The sequence below is a fragment of the Cervus canadensis genome, chromosome 5 (genome assembly GCF_019320065.1).
Source record: "Cervus canadensis isolate Bull #8, Minnesota chromosome 5, ASM1932006v1, whole genome shotgun sequence".
NCBI classification, from domain to species: domain Eukaryota; kingdom Metazoa; phylum Chordata; class Mammalia; order Artiodactyla; family Cervidae; genus Cervus; species Cervus canadensis.
The window spans coordinates 4,250,115-4,266,856 of NC_057390.1; the positions used below are offsets into that span (position 1 = coordinate 4,250,115).

Here is a 16,742-nt window from a genome sequence, read left to right on the forward strand (position 1 = left end):
GGAATTAAACCCCTGTCCCCTGTATTTCAAGGCAGATTCTCAACCACTGGACCACCAGGGAAGTCTCCTGTTTGTGCTTTGTACTATCAATTATTTAGCTCCTTTATCTCGCATAAGTCTATCTCAACTTTTACTGAATCATTAGCCTTAGTGAATGGACGTGCGAATGTCTCCCCTTTCTGAGACTTCTGCTCAAGGGTTTCCTGTTTCTTTGCATTGCATGGTTGCCAAACTGCTTCAAAGAATACCACCCCCGCCAACCATTTCCTGTCTCTATAGTTCACTCGAATACTCCTCATTTCTACACTAGTTCCTGTTTATCGAGTGCCTACTCTGTGCCAGATACTTTGCTAGTAGTTGGATGTTCCTGGTAAAAGAGACATGGTCACCAACCTTAGGAAATGACAATTTAGTGCAGTGGTTTTCAAACTCTAAAAACTAGAGTAAAAAATATATCTTACATGGTGCACCAGCATACACCACGATACGAAGCTTACCCTTTACTACACACTTAGCTGATGTTTTATATTCAATTTTATTTCATCTTAAAAATTAACTTTATGACCAATTAATAGGTCAAGACTTAAGTTGTTTAAAGTAGGGAAAGTAGACAAACCAGTAAATGCTTACAAAATGAGAAAGTATGAAAGAAAAGTCCAGGCAGGTAGACAACAAGGGATCCCCACTTGGAGCCATCGGGGACCTGACACTGATGTTGAGCCCTGAGGAATGAAAAGGCAGCCGTGCGAAGTGGAGCAGGGAGGAGAGTAGTCAGGCTGCATCAGCCATCTGTTGCTACACACCAAACCACTCCAAAACTTGATGGCTTAAACAACGGTCATTTATTTTATTCAATCCAAGGTCAAGGTGACAGCAGGTTTGGCTTCTTCTGAGGCTCGTCTCCTTGGCTTGCAGGTGGTGCCATCTTGCTGTGGCTTCACATAGTCTTTCCTCTGTGCATATCTGAGTCGGGATGTCCACTTTTTATAAGGACACCCGTCATACTGGATTAGGATCACCTACAGACATAACTTATTTCTTTGAAGACCTTATTTCCAAATATGGTTATATTCCAAGGTACCAGGGATTGGGATTTAAACATGTGAATTTCTAGGGGTTATGTGTGTGCACAATCACCCCTTAACAGAGGGGTTTCAGGGTCCTCCCCAACCCCAGACTACTCTGCCCAACTCTTCCTATGACCTTTACCTGGCTTTGTCCCTCCACACTATTCACTCTTGATTTGAAATCTTCAACCTTTTCCAGATGTGATGTTCAGGAGGGCACTCTCCAACACCAGGACTTCTGTTTCCCTCTACAGACTTTGGCTTAGCTTATTCTTCAAGCTTCTGGTCTGCCCACTGTCTCTAGCAGTATCCCCTCTCCCAGCTGATCCCCATGGGACCTAATCTGTCCCCCAACCAGTCAACTGGCATCTCAATGGATAGGCTTTCCCAGGACAATTGATGCTAAGCTGCAGAGCTTTACAGATGTTCCAGTCAAGATTAGGTGAGCTGCAAAATGCATCCGGTATTACTAAAAGGCTTGATTTGCCTTTATAAGGAGTTAAGTAATAGAGGATAGAGGATGACTGAATTTAGGTAAATGTCTGCTAAAGACACATAATTGTAGGGACTTCCTGGGTGGTCCAGTGGCTAAGGTGTTGATTCATTCATCAACATCCAAATAAGGGAAAATCTGGGGAGATGTTTCAACTAGCTATACTTGAAACACTATAACTCTGAGTAACTTATTGATAAAAGTATTCAGGATTGGTCACACAACTGAACAAGGAATCCATACATTAGTAGAAATATAAAAATTTATTGTTAAATTCATACATTACAGGAATGATCTGTCCAAAGTTTAAAAAAAAAAACCCAACATTCAAAGTAGAAATATATATGTAAGTTAGGCTACTATCCATCATATTTTTTTTGTGTGCTTATTGTGAAAAATGTCCACTGTTGTTTCATGACATGGTCTTAAATCAAAATCACAATATCCAAGGGAAAAACGACTCTAAGAAGAGAAGAAAAGAGTTTTTTTTAAACAAAAAGGATCAAAGCCATTTTGTTAAAGAATGCTACACAGTCACATAAGACTATATCCTACCTGTGCTTTCTTAAAATAATCAAGTCCCCTTCCAATCTTAATCATCCATCCATTGTTGAACCTATTGAAATTAGTATATAGTATTATACTCCAGACATTTAAGACAGACAATGATCAAAGTTGTATGAAGTGTCAGCTAAATCTCCCCCTAACAAATAAAATCACTTCTTTCAGTGGCAAGAGTTGAACCAAACCTGGGTTTACCTATGGGCTGTGTCTACAATGAAACAAAACAACCATTAGCTGATAAAAGAGTTTAACAATTCAATTAAACCTTCCTCATGAATTTCACCTTCCTGAGAAAGCTTCCCTGTTCTGCTAACAAGTGGCTTCCAAGAGTACTCAGGCAGACTGGTGGTGTTTCAGGGCCTTCCCCGCCTAGAGGTGGGGATGTACCAGGGCAGAGGAGGCCCCGATGGGTACAACACAGCATCCTGTCATGCCTACTAGAAAATTTAATAAACTATAAGAAGTAAAGCCAAATTAAATAAATACCAGTATCACCAGAAAAGGAAATTATCCCAATGCCATAATACTGTATGTATAATTGGATAGAAAATACTTCCTTTGCTCAGATGACACAGAACATGTAAATTTTATTCCATTAGGAAAGAGGAAACTCACACAGAGGACAAAATTACCGAAATTTTTTTTTCTTCAAAAGTGAAAAATACTAAAATTACGCTTTATTTAAATTTTTAATATTTAAGTGGAATATTATATGTAATTATAAATAACTTATGAGAAATAAAAATAAGTATTTTTCAACTGCATAAAAATTAAAGTATTAAAAAAAAATTAAAGTATTACTATATACTAACCTAATTTCTCGGTCATGTATTGAAGAAGAATATTCTAATTCCAAATGCACTCCATGATTCCTGAGTGACTGTTTTATCTCTTCCAGGCCACTACTCTGCTGCTCTTTCCCAGTGCCCTGTTAATAGGAAAAAAAAACAAACCAATTTTTTGACTCCGTTATTAATATTTTAAATTATTTAAGCTATGCATGTGTGTGTTCAGGTGCATAGTTGTGTCATTGGCAGGTAGATTCTTTACTGCTGAGCCACCTAGGAAGCGCATGCAATGTGTATCTTAGGTGAATTAAAATATAAATATTCTACACTAATTTCTCTGTCCATTAATGCAAAGAAGCAACCAAAGAAGATGAAGTAGTTTAAGAGCAACTGTTTTTATCAAAATAATCATTTTTTTTCTAATGTGAACATAACACAACTTGGTGCCATCTCCTAAGATGTATTTTAATGGTGCTACTTATTCAGATGAGGATTTCTTCTCAAATTAATCCTAGAAATATGAATTGTTTAGAATTATCCCTATTTAAATCAAAATCAAGATAGTGATGATAGAAACTATCAATACTGAAGACAGAGTGATTGACTCATAGAACATCCAAGAAACTAAACTGACAAACTATTTGAATAAGAGAGCTTAGCTAAGTGGCCAAATGCAAGGTACAACATACTAAAATCAACAGCATCTCCTCCAATGTGTTTTATACCTATTCCCAGGTGGCTCAGGAGTAAAGAATCCACCTGCCAATGCAGGAGATGCAAGAGACGCAGGTTTGATCCCTGGGTCGGGAAGACCTGCTGGAGGAGGAAATGGCCACCCACTCCAGTATCCTTGCCCGGAGAATCCCATGGACAGAGGAGCCTGGTGGGCTACAGTCCATGGGGCTGCAAAGAGTCAGACACAGCTGAGCAACTGAACATGAAGATAGCAAGTTCATTTCCAATGAAACAGCTCTGGCTGAAGCATTACATCCAAGTTTGCTTTGAACTACATCCTACAACTGAGTAAAGTTCATGATGTTAAGAAAGAGTAAATGCTTTCAGGTACCTACTTCATCCAGAGAGGTGAGAAGATGAATAGTTCTTACTTTACATGGTCTCTTAACCAGCATCTCACAAAATCGAAGGAAGTTATACAGCTGAAAGATATTGGGATAGGTTATTACTAACTCGTACATGTTAAAGAATAACTATTTCATCCTATGTGAGTACATTTCACCTACCTGATGTGTTTGTCTAATATAAGGATCTTCTATCCAAACTTCTGTAACTGTTTCACTCAGGTATTCTTGAAAAAGGGACTCATAGCTGAAACCTGTTGCATTCTCTTCTATTTTAATTTGCTTGTGATATTTTCCAGCTACAAAACAGAAGCTTCTGTAATAAAACCAGTGACTACTTGTTTTCTTTTTATACATACTATATTTATATACAGTGAAAAATCAGGAGCACATACAAGTTAATGTTTTTAAACTCATGCACTCAGTGAGCATTTTTGAATGCTTAATCTATACCAGACACATTGCAAGATGCTACACACACACAGAGGTAAATAAGGCAAACCTTCCAATGAGGGAGTTTTGCCTTCATGGAGGCCAGGCAAATGGGAAAGTCCAGAGATTTCTTGGAATAGGTTCTTGAGCTAAATCCTATAGAACCAGTTAGTTTATTCAGGAGAGAACCATACTGTATATAAATATATCTAATATTTTTGTCACCGTGAGTAGAATCATAAGCTATGATTCAGTGGGCAACTGGTCTTTCTCTTCAGATTTAAGTCTTTTTATGTCTTGCAATTTAATACCTGAGGTATTACATATATGGCTTCCCCGATGGCTCAGCAGTAAAGAATCCACCTGCAATGCAGGAGACAGGTTTGATCCTTGTGTTGGGAAGATTCCCTAGAGAATTCCAGTATTCAACCCACTCCAGTATTTTTGCCTGAAAAATCCCAGGGACAGAGGAACCTGGTGGGCTACAGTCCAAAGGGTCACAAAGAGTCAGACATGAGTGAGTTACTAAGCACACATTAAATACATAAATGCAATATAATATGGAGTCTAGGAGTCTTAGAACTTGTAGACAGTGTGTTAAGCAGAAACTTATAGTACTTCTTAGTAATCCAAGCCATAAGGTCAGCAGGGGAGTTCTATTGTTTTTGTTCATTCAAAATGAATAATTATTTAGTAAGTTATCAAAGACCTTTAAGTTTTTTTTTTTTAAAAATATGATCTTTAATGGTAGTTCCTGATTTATATGGTGGTTGTACTTTTAAACTTTGTTTGAAAATCAGTGGTTTGGATTCTGTTCCTAATATCTCAAAACATAAAAAGTTACAAACTGTGCATCAGTTTTCAAGCCAAGCTAGTCACACAGGTTAGTTTAAGTCAGTGTATTCAAGCCACAAAGTTGATGGTGCTCTATTTCCTTCAGATTTCAGAGGGAAACTGCGTTGCAGGTTTCAATTTGGGATGAAGTAAACAATTTTATTACTCCTCAACAAAGTAGCCAGATAGCCAGGTTAATCTGGGTAGCCAGGGTTTGGGATAGTACAGAATACCAGGAAGAGGTGTGCAGAGGGCTGGAGTAAACAGGAGCTGAGGGCTGGGGGACACTGTTTTTGGTTTTTTTTTGTTTTTTTTTTTTTTGAGGACAGCAGTTCCTTTGACTGTAGAATGCAGCAGCTGTGAATGTCAGGTGGCAACAGCCACTGGTGTCTATATGTCTGTAAACTGGATGCTCAAAATGTAGGGAACTAATTATAAAAAGGGAACCATACCTCCTGCATCTCTCATCACTGTGACTGCTCAGTCATGTCTGACTCTGTGACCCCATGGACTACAGCCCACCAGGCTCCTCTGTCCACGGGATTTCCCAGGCAAGAATACTAGATGGGTTGTCATATCCTCCTCCAGGGGATCTTCCCCACCCAGGGATCAAGCCCATGTCTCCTGCATTGGTAGGCTGATTCTTTACCACTGCGCCACCTGGGGAGCCCCCAGAGAACCAGTTATAAATAGGGAACCATACCTTCTGCATCTCTCATCATTAAGAATACCTAACTCCTAAAACGTTCTGATTTGAGACAAAAATCTCAAAGAAGCCCCGGGCATTTCTTGAGCTACTTTAATATTTTGGTCATTTTATAAAGGGAGATACAAATAAAATACAGGCTTTACGTTCAGTATTGCTCTGTAGTAATAGTGAAACCGGAATCCACACCTAAGCTTCATGGGGATCATGAATTCCTTAAAATGGCATGCAAAGTTCTGCAGTATGCAAAGCTGTCCTCAAATTCTCAGGAGGGTATCTGACTGCCGCATTCCCCGGAGCAGAAAACAAAACAAAACAGGGCAAAGGGGCTTCCCTTGTGGTCTAGTGGCTAAGACTCTGAGCTCCCAGTGCAGGGGTCTGGGTTTGACCCCTGGTCAGGGAACTAGATCCCATACACTGCAACTAAAAAAAAAGTCCCTGTCTTTTTTTTAGTGATGCAACTGAGGCCCAGTGTAGCCAAATAAATTAAAAAAAAAAAAAGTTAAGAATTGGAAATGCAGAGGAGACGTGTAAGCTCCCAAGGGTAAACAGTCCAGACCACGCAGAGCTCCAAAGGGCACAGCCAGAAACACTGGGTGAAACAGGCTTTGTCACAAGAGCTCAGGCACACACTCTCCAAAGTAGCCTCCTTACCTTCTTTTTCTTGGTCCAAGTGTTTCTTTATGTGTTCTGCTCTATCCATGTAGTCAGAAATTCTTTTTCTGAGATTACACCTTTTTGTTTCATCTTTGGTGCCTACAAATTAAAAAATAGACTCTCAAGATTCCAAACAGGCTTTCTCTTTGGTACAGGAAAATTTCCTAAATTTTCCACGGATTTCCTGTCCTTTGGCATGGTTCGCCTTGGTCCTAAAATACACAAATAACAGGTCCCAATTTAGCTTGATCCTGTACGACCTTCACCTTTTCACTGAGCATCGGAAGCCACTTTATTTAGGAGTGGGGACTCTGACACTGTGACTGACAGCTGGGGACACTCAATCAGGTGTGGAAACAAAGGTGGCTTATTACATGTCACTGACTATGAGCACTATTTTGTTCCAATTACCCATAAGTTTGAAATCTTAGCATAATCAAAAGATAGCAAACAACATCTTTCTTCCACAAAACCAGTCTCTATCCCAGACTTCCCCTTTACAGCTTATGTTATCTCATTTTCCCAGCCATCTCCAAAATCAAAGGTATTTTTGAGTATACATTATCAATAAACGCTTATCCCAAGCCCTACCTCCAACCAGTTACCAAATTACTTCTGGTCCCTTCCTCCCTCCCTTTTAATACTGCTTTCATTTTTCGCTTTAATTTCATCTTTAAACTCTGTTTTTAAAAACATTTTATTTTGAATTAATTGTATACTTACGGAAAAGCAAAGAAAATGGCAAAGACAAATGAAGGCAAATCCCTTCATCTAGATTGCCCTATATTAACATATTACACAACTACAGTACAATTATCAGAGCAAGCATGTGAACACTGATACAACACTATTAGGTCATCTACATACCTTATTGGTATTTCATTAATTATCCCACTTTATTGTCCTTTATTGTGCCCATCTTTGGGTGAAATATTCCCTTGATATTTCCAATTTTCCTGAGATCTCTAGTCTTTCCCTTTTGTTGTTTTCTTCTAGTTTTATGTACTGTTCATTGAAGAAGGCCTTCTTGTCTCTCTGTGCTATTCTCTGGAACTCTGTGTCTAGTTGGATGTAAAATTGGAAATATCAAGGGAACATTTCACCCAAAGATGGGCACAATAAAGGACAAAAACAGTAAAGACCTAGTAGACGCTGAAGATATCAAGAAGAGACGGAAAGAATACATGGAAGAACTGTACAAAAAAGGTCTTAATGAACCAGATAACTCTGATGACGTGGTCACCCAGAGCCAGACATTCTGGAGTTCGAAGTCAAGTGGGCTTCAGGACTCACTGCTGTTAATAAGGGAGAAGGCCATGGCACCCCACTCCAGTACTCTTGCCTGGAAAATCCCATGGACAGAGGAGCCTGGTAGGCTGCAGTCCACGGGGTTGCTAAGAGTCGGACACGACTGAGCAACTTCCCTTTCACTTTTCACTTTCATGCATTGAAGGAAGTGGCAACCCACTCCCGTGTCCTTGCCTGGAGAATCCCGGGGACAGGGGAGCCTGGTGGGCTGCCGTCTATGGGGTCGCACAGAGTTGGACACGACTGAAGCAACTTAGCAGCAGCAGCAGCAGCTGTTAATAAAGCTAGTGGATGTGATGGAATTCCAATGCTCACTCACTTCAGTTGTGTACGACTCTGTAAGACTCCATGACTGTAGCCCGCCAGGCTCCTCTGTCCATGGGATTCTCCAGGCAAAAATACTGGAGTGGGTTCCCATACCCCTCTCCAGGAGATCGTCCCGACCCAGGGATCGAACCTGCATCTCTTATGTCTCCTGCACTGGCAGGTGGCTTCTTTAATGCTAGCACCACCTGGAATTACAGTAGAACTATGCAAACAAAACCCTAAAGGATGATGCCATCAAGGTGTTGCAGTCAGCATGTCAGCAAATCTGGAAGACTCAGCAGTGGCCACAGGACTGGAAAAGGTCAATCCTCATCCCAATTCCCAAGAAGGGTAGTACTAAAGAATGTGCTAACAGTTGGATAATTGCACTGATCTCCCATGCTAGTTAAGGTCATGCTTAGAACCTTGCATGCTAGGCTTAAACATTATGTGAACCAAGAAGTTCCACATGACCAAGCTGGGTTTAGACAAGGAAGAGAAACCAGTGATCAAATTGCCAACATTTGCTGGATCTTAGAGAAAGCAATGGAATTCCAGAAAAACATCTACTATGAAAAACATAGTTGTTTCATCAACTATGCTAAAGCCTTTGACTGTGTGAATCATAAAAAACTATGGAAAGCTCTTAAAGAGATGGGAATACCAGACCATCTTACCTGTATCCTGAGAAACCTGTATGCAGGTCAAGAAGCAACAGTTAGAAGCCTGTATGGAACAACTGATTGGTTCAAGATTGAGAAAGGAGTAAGACAGGGCTGTCTGCTGTCACCCTGTTTGTTTAACCTATACGCTGCTAAGCACATCATGAGAAATGCTGGGTTGGATGAGCTACAAGCTGGAATCAAGATAGGCAGGAAAAACATCAACAACCTTAGATATGTGGATGATACCACTCTAATGGCAGAAAGTGAAGAGGAACTAGAGAGCCTCTTGATGAGGGTGAAGGAGGAGAGTAACTTCTAAAAGAACGAAAATCATGGCATCCAGCCCCATTACTTCACGACAAATGGGAAGGGGAAAAGGTGGAAGTAGTGACAGATTTCTTCTTCTTGAGCTCTCAAATCACTGCACATGGTGACTACAGTCAAGAAGTCAGAAGACGATTGTTTCTTGACAGGAAAGCTATGACAAACCTATACAGTGTGCTGAAAAGCAGAGACATTACTTTGCTGACAAAGGTCTGTATAGTCAAGGCTGTGGTCTTCCCAGGGGTCATGTATGGTTGTGAGAGCTGGACTGTAAAGACAGAACACCAAAGAACTGATGCCTTTGAACTGTAGTGTTGGAGAAAACTCCTGAAAGTCCCTTGGACAGCAAGGAACTTGCTGTTACTTCTTGCTCTTACTTCTTGCTCAGCAAGAACTTAACTCAAATGTGTTCCTTTTTATGGTGTAATATAAAAATGTAGTATTATTCCATTGTCTATATGTACCACAACTTCCTTATCCATTCATCTGTCGATGGACATCTAGGTTGCTTCCATGTTCTAGCTATTATACATAGTGCTGCAATGAACATTAGGGTACACATGTCTTTTTCAATTTTGGTTTCCTCAGGGTATATGCTTAGAAGTGGGACTGTTGGGTCATATAGTGGGCTTATTCCTAGTTTTTTAAGGAATCTCCATACCGTCTTCCATAGTGGCTGTATCAATTTACATTCTCACCAACAGTGCAAGAGAGTTCCCTTTTCTCCACACCCTCTCCAGCATTTATTGTTTGTAGACTTTTTGATAATGGCCATCTGACTGGTGTGAGGTGATATCTCATTGTAGTTTTGATTTGCATTTCTCTAATAATGAGTGATGTTGAGCATCTTTTCATGCACTTGTTAGCCATCTGTATGTCTTCTTTGGAGAAATGTCTGTTTAGGTCTTTTCCCCTCTTTTTGATTGGGTTGTTTTTCTGGCATTGGGTTGTATGAGCTGCTTGTATATTTTGGAAGTTAATCCTTTGTCAGTTGTTTCATTTGCTATTATTTTCTCCCATTCTGAGGGTTGTCCTTTCACCTTGTTTATAGTTTCCTTTGTTGTGCAAAAGCTTTTAAGTTTAATCAGGTCCTACTTGTTTTTGTTTTTATTTCTGATACTCCAGGAGGTGGGTCATAGAGGATCTTGCTTTGATTTATGTCGAGTGTTCTGCCTATGTTTTCCTCTAAGAATTTTATAGTTTCTGGTCTTACATTTAGGTCTTTAATCCATTTTGAGTTTATCTTTGTCTATGGTGTTAGGAAGTGTTCTAATTTCATTCTTTTACATGTAGCTGTCCAGTTTTCCCAGCACCATTTGTTGAAGAGACTGTCTTTGCCCCATTGTATATTCTTGCCTCCTTTGTCAAAAATAAGGTACCCACAGGTGCATGGGTTTATTTCTGGGCTTTCGATCTTGTTCCATTGGTCTGTATTCTGTTTCTGTGCCAGCACCATACTGTCTTGATGACTGTAGCTTTGTAGTATAGTCTGAAGTCAGGAAGGTTGATTCCTCCAGCTCCATTCTTCTTTCTCAAGACAGCTTTGGCTATTCGGGGTCTTTTGTGTTTCCATATGAATTATGGCATTTTTTGTTCTAGTTCTGTGAAAAATGCTATTGGTAATTTGATAGGGATTGCATTGAATCTATATACTGCATTTGGTAGTACAGTCATTTTCACAATATTGATTCTTCCTACCCAGGAACATGGAATATCTCTCCATCTGTTTATGTAGTCTTTGATTTCTTTCCTTAGTGTTCTATAATTTTCTGTGTACAGTTCTTTTGTCTCCTTAGGTAAGTTTATTTCTATTTAATTCTTTTTGTTGCAATGGTGAATGGGATTGATTTTTTAATTTCTCTTTCTGACTTTTCATTGTTAGTATATTAGTATACAGAAATGCAAGTGATTTCTGTGTATTGATTTTGTATCCTGAATCTTTGCTAAATTCACTGATTAGCTCTAGTAATTTTCTGAACTATCTTTAGGGTTTTCTATGTACAGTATTATGTCATCTGCAAACAGTGAGAGCTTTACATCTTCTTTTCTGATCTGGATTCCTGTTTTTCTTTTTCTTCTCTGATTGCTGTAACTATGTTGAATAACAGTGGTGAAAGTGGACACCCTTGTCTTGTTCCTGATTTAGGGGGAATGCTTTCAGTTTTTTACCATTGAGAATAATGTTTGCTATAGGCTTATCATATATGTCCTTTCCTATGTTGAGGTAGGTTCCTTCTATGCCCATTTTTTGAAGAGTTTTAATCATAAATGGGTGCTGAATTTTGTCAAAAGCTTTTTCTGCACCTATTGATATTATCATATGCTTTTTATCTTTCAATTTGTTAACAGGGTGTACCACATTGATTGATTTGCATATATTGAAAAATCCTTGCATTCTTGGAATAAACCCAACTTGATCATGATGTATGGACATTTGATGTGTTGCTGAATTGTGTTTGCTAAAATTTTGTTGAGGATTTTTGCAGCTATGTTCATCAGTGACATTGGCCTGTAGTTTTCTTTTTTTGTGTTGTCTTTGTCTGGTTTTGGTATCAGGATGGGAAACTATCATCATTTTCTTGCTTAAATATTATCAGCATTGGCTTTGAGAGCTCCTGTGTACTTCTGACGTACCCCATTATTTTTTGAGTATTTCCTTACATTTTGGTGCAAAACGTTGTAGTTTTCTTGCTCCAGCCCCAGAATTAACCATTTCTCCCAGAGACTTTGGTTTCTTTTATTGGAGAATGGTATCAAGAGATCATATTCTGAGTGCTAAGTGTGCTCACTGTAGCTTGGGGAAAGTCTAGACGCTTTCTGTCAATACAGGCAGAAAGTCTACGGAGGTTTACTAATACATACATCTCTATTGCTGTATCTGTCCATCTGCATCAAAACCCACAAATTCATGTTAACTTTGATCCCACTGGGTTCATTCTAGCTTTCCTCCTTTCCTTACCTGTAACTTCTTTCATTATCCACAATATATTTATTAGCTTGTTCCTGGTTAGATCCCTGGGTAGGGAAGATCCCCTGAGGAAGGAAATAGCTACCCACTCCAGTATTCTTACCTGGAGAACCCCATGGATAGAGGAGCCTGGCAGGCTACAGTTCATGGGGTTGCAAAGAGTCGGACATGACTGAGCAACTAATACTTTCACTTTCAAGTTCAGTATAGACATCAAGCAGTTTCAGAATTCTTAAGCCATACTATCGTGAGAAAAAAAATTAACCAACTAAAATATAATGTTTGGGGACTTCCCTGGTGGTCAGGAGGTTAAGAATATGCCTTCTAAGGCAGGGGACTTGGGTTCAATCCCTGGTCAGGGAACTAAGATCCCACATGCCACAGGGCAACTAAGCCCATCTGCCTCAACTAGAGAACCCATGCTGCAACAAAGACTCAGCACAGTCAAAAAAGAATTAAAAAACAAAACCTGCTTTGCCACTTTTAGCTGTGTGATCTTGGCCAGTTATTCAACCTCTTTTTATCTTCTTGTCTAACATGGAAAGAAAATTGTGGAGAGGACTAATTATGAAAAACTAATTGCAAAGAGTTGACATGACTTAGCATCTGAACAACAACAAATTATGAGACTGGCATGCAGGAAATACTCAATAAATGTTGTCAGTATCATTATCATCTACTTAATTTCCTTACACACTGCCCTCTCGGCTTCCTTTAGAACTAGATTTTATCTAACAACTCTTTTCTTAACTCTACTGTTACTTTGCTACTGCCTATAAATATACACTATTTTCCCTGTTCTCTTTCTTAATCATTATCCTTGATCACAGTTTGACCCATTCTTCAAACATGACTTTGTTTTCCAGGCTTCATCATATAGCCATCTCCAAGTCCCATTGGAAACTCACTCCCACATCTAATCAATGAGCCAATGCCAGTAATTCAATGTCCACTCTGTCCTCTCCCTTTCCTAATAAGTGGTGTCATTCAGGTCATGGTTCATTCAGGCCCTCATCTCCTCTCATCTGGACTCCTGCAGGAGTTCATTAATTGATCTGCTTGACTTCACTCTCTTCAGGTTCATGTCTCTCCTACACTCCTGCCCTGTTCACTCATTTATTCAAGAAATATTTACTGAGAACTTACCACATGCCAGGCATTATTCTAAGCACAGGAGACACAGCAGTTAATAAAACAAAATACAATTCCCCACTATCATTCAAATGGGAGGAAAGACAACAACAGAGATAAATTGGTAAAACACGTATGTTAGACTGTGACAACCTGCTATTAAATAAAGCAAGGAAGAAGGATAAAGGAGTCCTGGGATGGGGGTTGTAATTTCACACTGGGGTCAGGGAATGGCCTCACAAATAAGGTGGTATTTGTGTAAATACCTGAAAGAGGAGAGAGAACAGGTCATGCAAATATTTGGGAGAAAAACATATTCCTGAGAGGCAGGCCCTGAAATGCAACTTTAATTATGTCACTTCTTTGCAGAAACTTTAGTTTCTCCTTGTCAAGGGAATGAGTTAAAATCTCCTGGCAGTCAAGGCCATCCACAGCATGCTCCAAGCACCAGTATACCTTTAAACTTCTCCTCTTCCTCTATAGGTATATGCCAAAGTGAACTGAACCACTTATTTAGTAAAACAGCAGAGACAGAACTGGAACACTTTTAGCTGAGTTTCCGAAATTCTACTTAACCTTCCAAAACCCCTATCAAAAGCAGCCTCCACCTTTCCATCCTCAAATGACCACTGGCTGTTTAAATCCTCATTGCATTTGTTTCCGTGACTCTTGGCACTTATTCCCTGCAGTACAGTTATTTGCATTTATATCTTAACCTTCAAGATCATGTTACTGTCTCTTTAACCCCCACAGGATCAGTGGAGCACACAGGAGCAGAACTCCTGGGATTCTGCTGCTTCAGAGTCCAACACTGTATGCCATATCCCTTTCTGGGAGTCAGGAGAGCAGACTCACTAAAGCCTTGGGTTCCAATTGTGACTCTACTAATGGTGGCAGTTCACGAAAGTGAACTTTGCTTTTTATGCGGTAAAATGAGGGTAACATCACCTCATACTTCATAGGGCAACCGTAAGGATGAACTGGGATCATGCTTCTAATGTGCTCTGCACACTACCTACCACTCAAGACTTATAAATGATAGTTACTCTTGTTATCACCATCATCAAATGGTCCCTGCCCAAGGTAGGGTTTTTTTTTAAATTTATTTATTTATTTTTTTTATTAGTTGGAAGCTAATTACTTCACAACATTTCAGTGGGTTTTGTCATACACTGATATGAATCAGCCATAGAGTTACACGTATTCCCCATCCCGATCCCCCCTCCCACCTCCCTCTCCACCCGATTCCTCTGGGTCTTCCCAGTGCACCAGGCCCGAGCACTTGTCTCATGCATCCCACCTGGGCTGGTGACCTGTTTCACCATAGGTAATATACATGCTGTTCTTTCGAAACATCCCACCCTCCCCTTCTCCCACAGAGTTCAAAAGTCTGTTCTGTACTTCTGTGTCTCTTTTTCTGTTTTGCATATAGGGTTATCGTTACCATCTTTCTAAATTCCATATATATGTGTTAGTATGCTGTAATGTTCTTTATCTTTCTGGCTTACTTCACTCTGTATAAGGGGCTCCAGTTTCATCCATCTCATTAGAACTGATTCAAATGAATTCTTTTTAACGGCTGAGTAATATTCCATGGTGTATATGTACCACAGCTTCCTTATCCATTCATCTGCTGATGGGCATCTAGGTTGCTCAAGGTAGGGTTTTAGAGTTCTAAGAAAAGCACTGTGCATTGAAGAGCAGCCTCTGCTGCCTCAAAGCTTCTGAAACAAATCATAAACATGCAGGCAAAAAGGCACAGAGGGGAAATCTTGGGCCAGACTGGGAACACAAGACGATGGGGAGCAGGGGCTCGTTTTAAGTCAATTAATATATAATTACATGTTTACTACATGCAAGGGATTGTGCTCGGTTGTTAAGGTTATTGGGGTACTTCTCAACACTGAATTGGTCATCTGATGTGAAAGGCCAACTCATTGGAAAAAGTCCCTGATGCTGGGAAAGACTGATGGCAGAAGGAGGAGAGGGCGTCAGAGGATGAGATGGCTGGATGGCATCAACTGATGCAATGGACATGAACTTGGGCAAACTTTGGGAGCTGGTGAGGGACAGGGAGGCCTGGCATGCTGCAGTCCATGGGGTTGCAAAGAGTCAGACACAACTGGGTGACTGAAGGACTCAACAACAACAACACTGAGTAACCATGTAACAGAAAGTCTTAGCTCTCACAATCCTATACATTTCTCACACGAAATTTCAGTGTATCCATTTCTAATGAAAAAACTTAAATTGGAGTATAGTTGGGCTTCGCAGGTGGTGCTAGTGTTAAAGAACCCACCTGCCAATGCAGGAGACATAGGAAACATCGGGTCAATCCCTGGGTCAGGAAGACCCATTCCAGTACTCTTGCCTGAAAAATCCCATGGACAGAGGAGCCTGGCAGGCTACAGTCCATGGGGTCACAAAGAATCCCACATGACTGAGCAACTAATACTTTCATAGTTGATTTACAGTGTTGTGGTAGTTTCATGGGTACGGCAAAGTGAATCAGTTATACATACACATATATTCACTCTTTTTAAATTCTTTTCCCATGTAAGTCATTAGAGAGTACTGGGTAGAGTTCCCCGTTCTATACAGTAGGCCCTTGTTAGTTTTTTTTTAACTTATAATGAAAATGTTTAATGAGAAAAATAAGGAAGAATGTAATGAACACCCTTATTATCACCTAGATTTAAAAATTGTTAGCATTTGTCATATTTGCTTCGACGTTCAAATTCAGACATCATGACAATTCCTTCCCAAACATGTTAGTCTGCACCTCTAAAATTAAGAATAGAGTTTGAAAAATACCATACTACCTAACAAAGGTAATCATTTTATTGCTACTTGTTCCATATACAATCTTCCTAAATTGATCCCCAAATGTTTTACACAGTTCGTTCAAATCCAAGTCCCTTCAAGGCAGCTACTGCATCTAGTTACCTCTAAAAATTCTAGAACAGTAACCTCTCCTTCATTGTCGACATCAATCTAATAAAGATATAAAAGAAACCAGTACACCTGTCCTGTAGAATGCCCCATCTTCTGTTATTTCACTGCTGTCTCGCGGCGAAAGGAATCGTTTTAACTCTTTCACTCCCACTCAGGCAAGACGGATTGCAACTCCTTTTCCTCCAGTCTCCGCTCCCCGGCTCACTGCTCACCTTTCAGAACCTGCAGGAGCAGATCGATCCCCTCCTGGTAACACACCAGAGCCTGCGGGTACCGGGACTCGGACTCGAGTTCCAACGCCCGCTTTATCACAGTGACTGCAGCCGTGCTCCCAGCGTCCTGCGCCAGGCCGGACCTCGCCATAATCCCGGAAACTACAGCAGCTTCTACACATTCCTTGGTGGTGGGTCTGCGGCGCGCCCGCACGCGGTCACGTGACGCCCATGCATCTGTGCTCTCTTTTTA

The 16,742-nt window shown here is 40.2% G+C and overlaps 1 protein-coding gene across 2 annotated transcripts; it reads right to left on the reverse strand.

The window, feature by feature from the left end:
• Positions 1 to 1,804: 1,804 nt before the first annotated feature.
• MITD1 (microtubule interacting and trafficking domain containing 1) lies at positions 1,805 to 16,719 on the reverse strand. Of its 2 annotated transcripts, none has more exons than XM_043467910.1 (7): positions 16,490 to 16,719; positions 6,618 to 6,719; positions 4,154 to 4,290; positions 3,983 to 4,069; positions 2,937 to 3,052; positions 2,116 to 2,176; positions 1,805 to 2,022 (listed from the first exon to the last, which is right to left on the reverse strand). In XM_043467910.1, exons 1-7 carry the CDS (start codon positions 16,638 to 16,640, stop codon positions 1,927 to 1,929), a joined length of 750 nt encoding a protein of 249 aa, XP_043323845.1. In that variant the 5' UTR covers positions 16,641 to 16,719; the 3' UTR covers positions 1,805 to 1,926. The 2 variants fall into 2 exon arrangements, with proteins under 2 accessions (XP_043323845.1, XP_043323846.1); XM_043467911.1 differs by having other exon boundaries at positions 6,618 to 6,832; positions 16,490 to 16,625.
• Positions 16,720 to 16,742: the final 23 nt, after the last annotated feature.

Coding starts and splice junctions, on each gene's coding strand:
- MITD1 (XM_043467910.1), bottom strand. CDS start 16,640: ATGGCGAGGTCCGGCCTGGCGCAGGACGCTGGGAGCACGGCTGCAGTC. Junction 4,070..4,153: donor ATATTAGACAAACACATCAG/GTAGGTGAAATG, acceptor AATATCTTTCAG/CTGTATAACTTCCTTCGATT. Junction 2,177..2,936: donor ATACATGACCGAGAAATTAG/GTTAGTATATAG, acceptor TAATTTCAATAG/GTTCAACAATGGATGGATGA.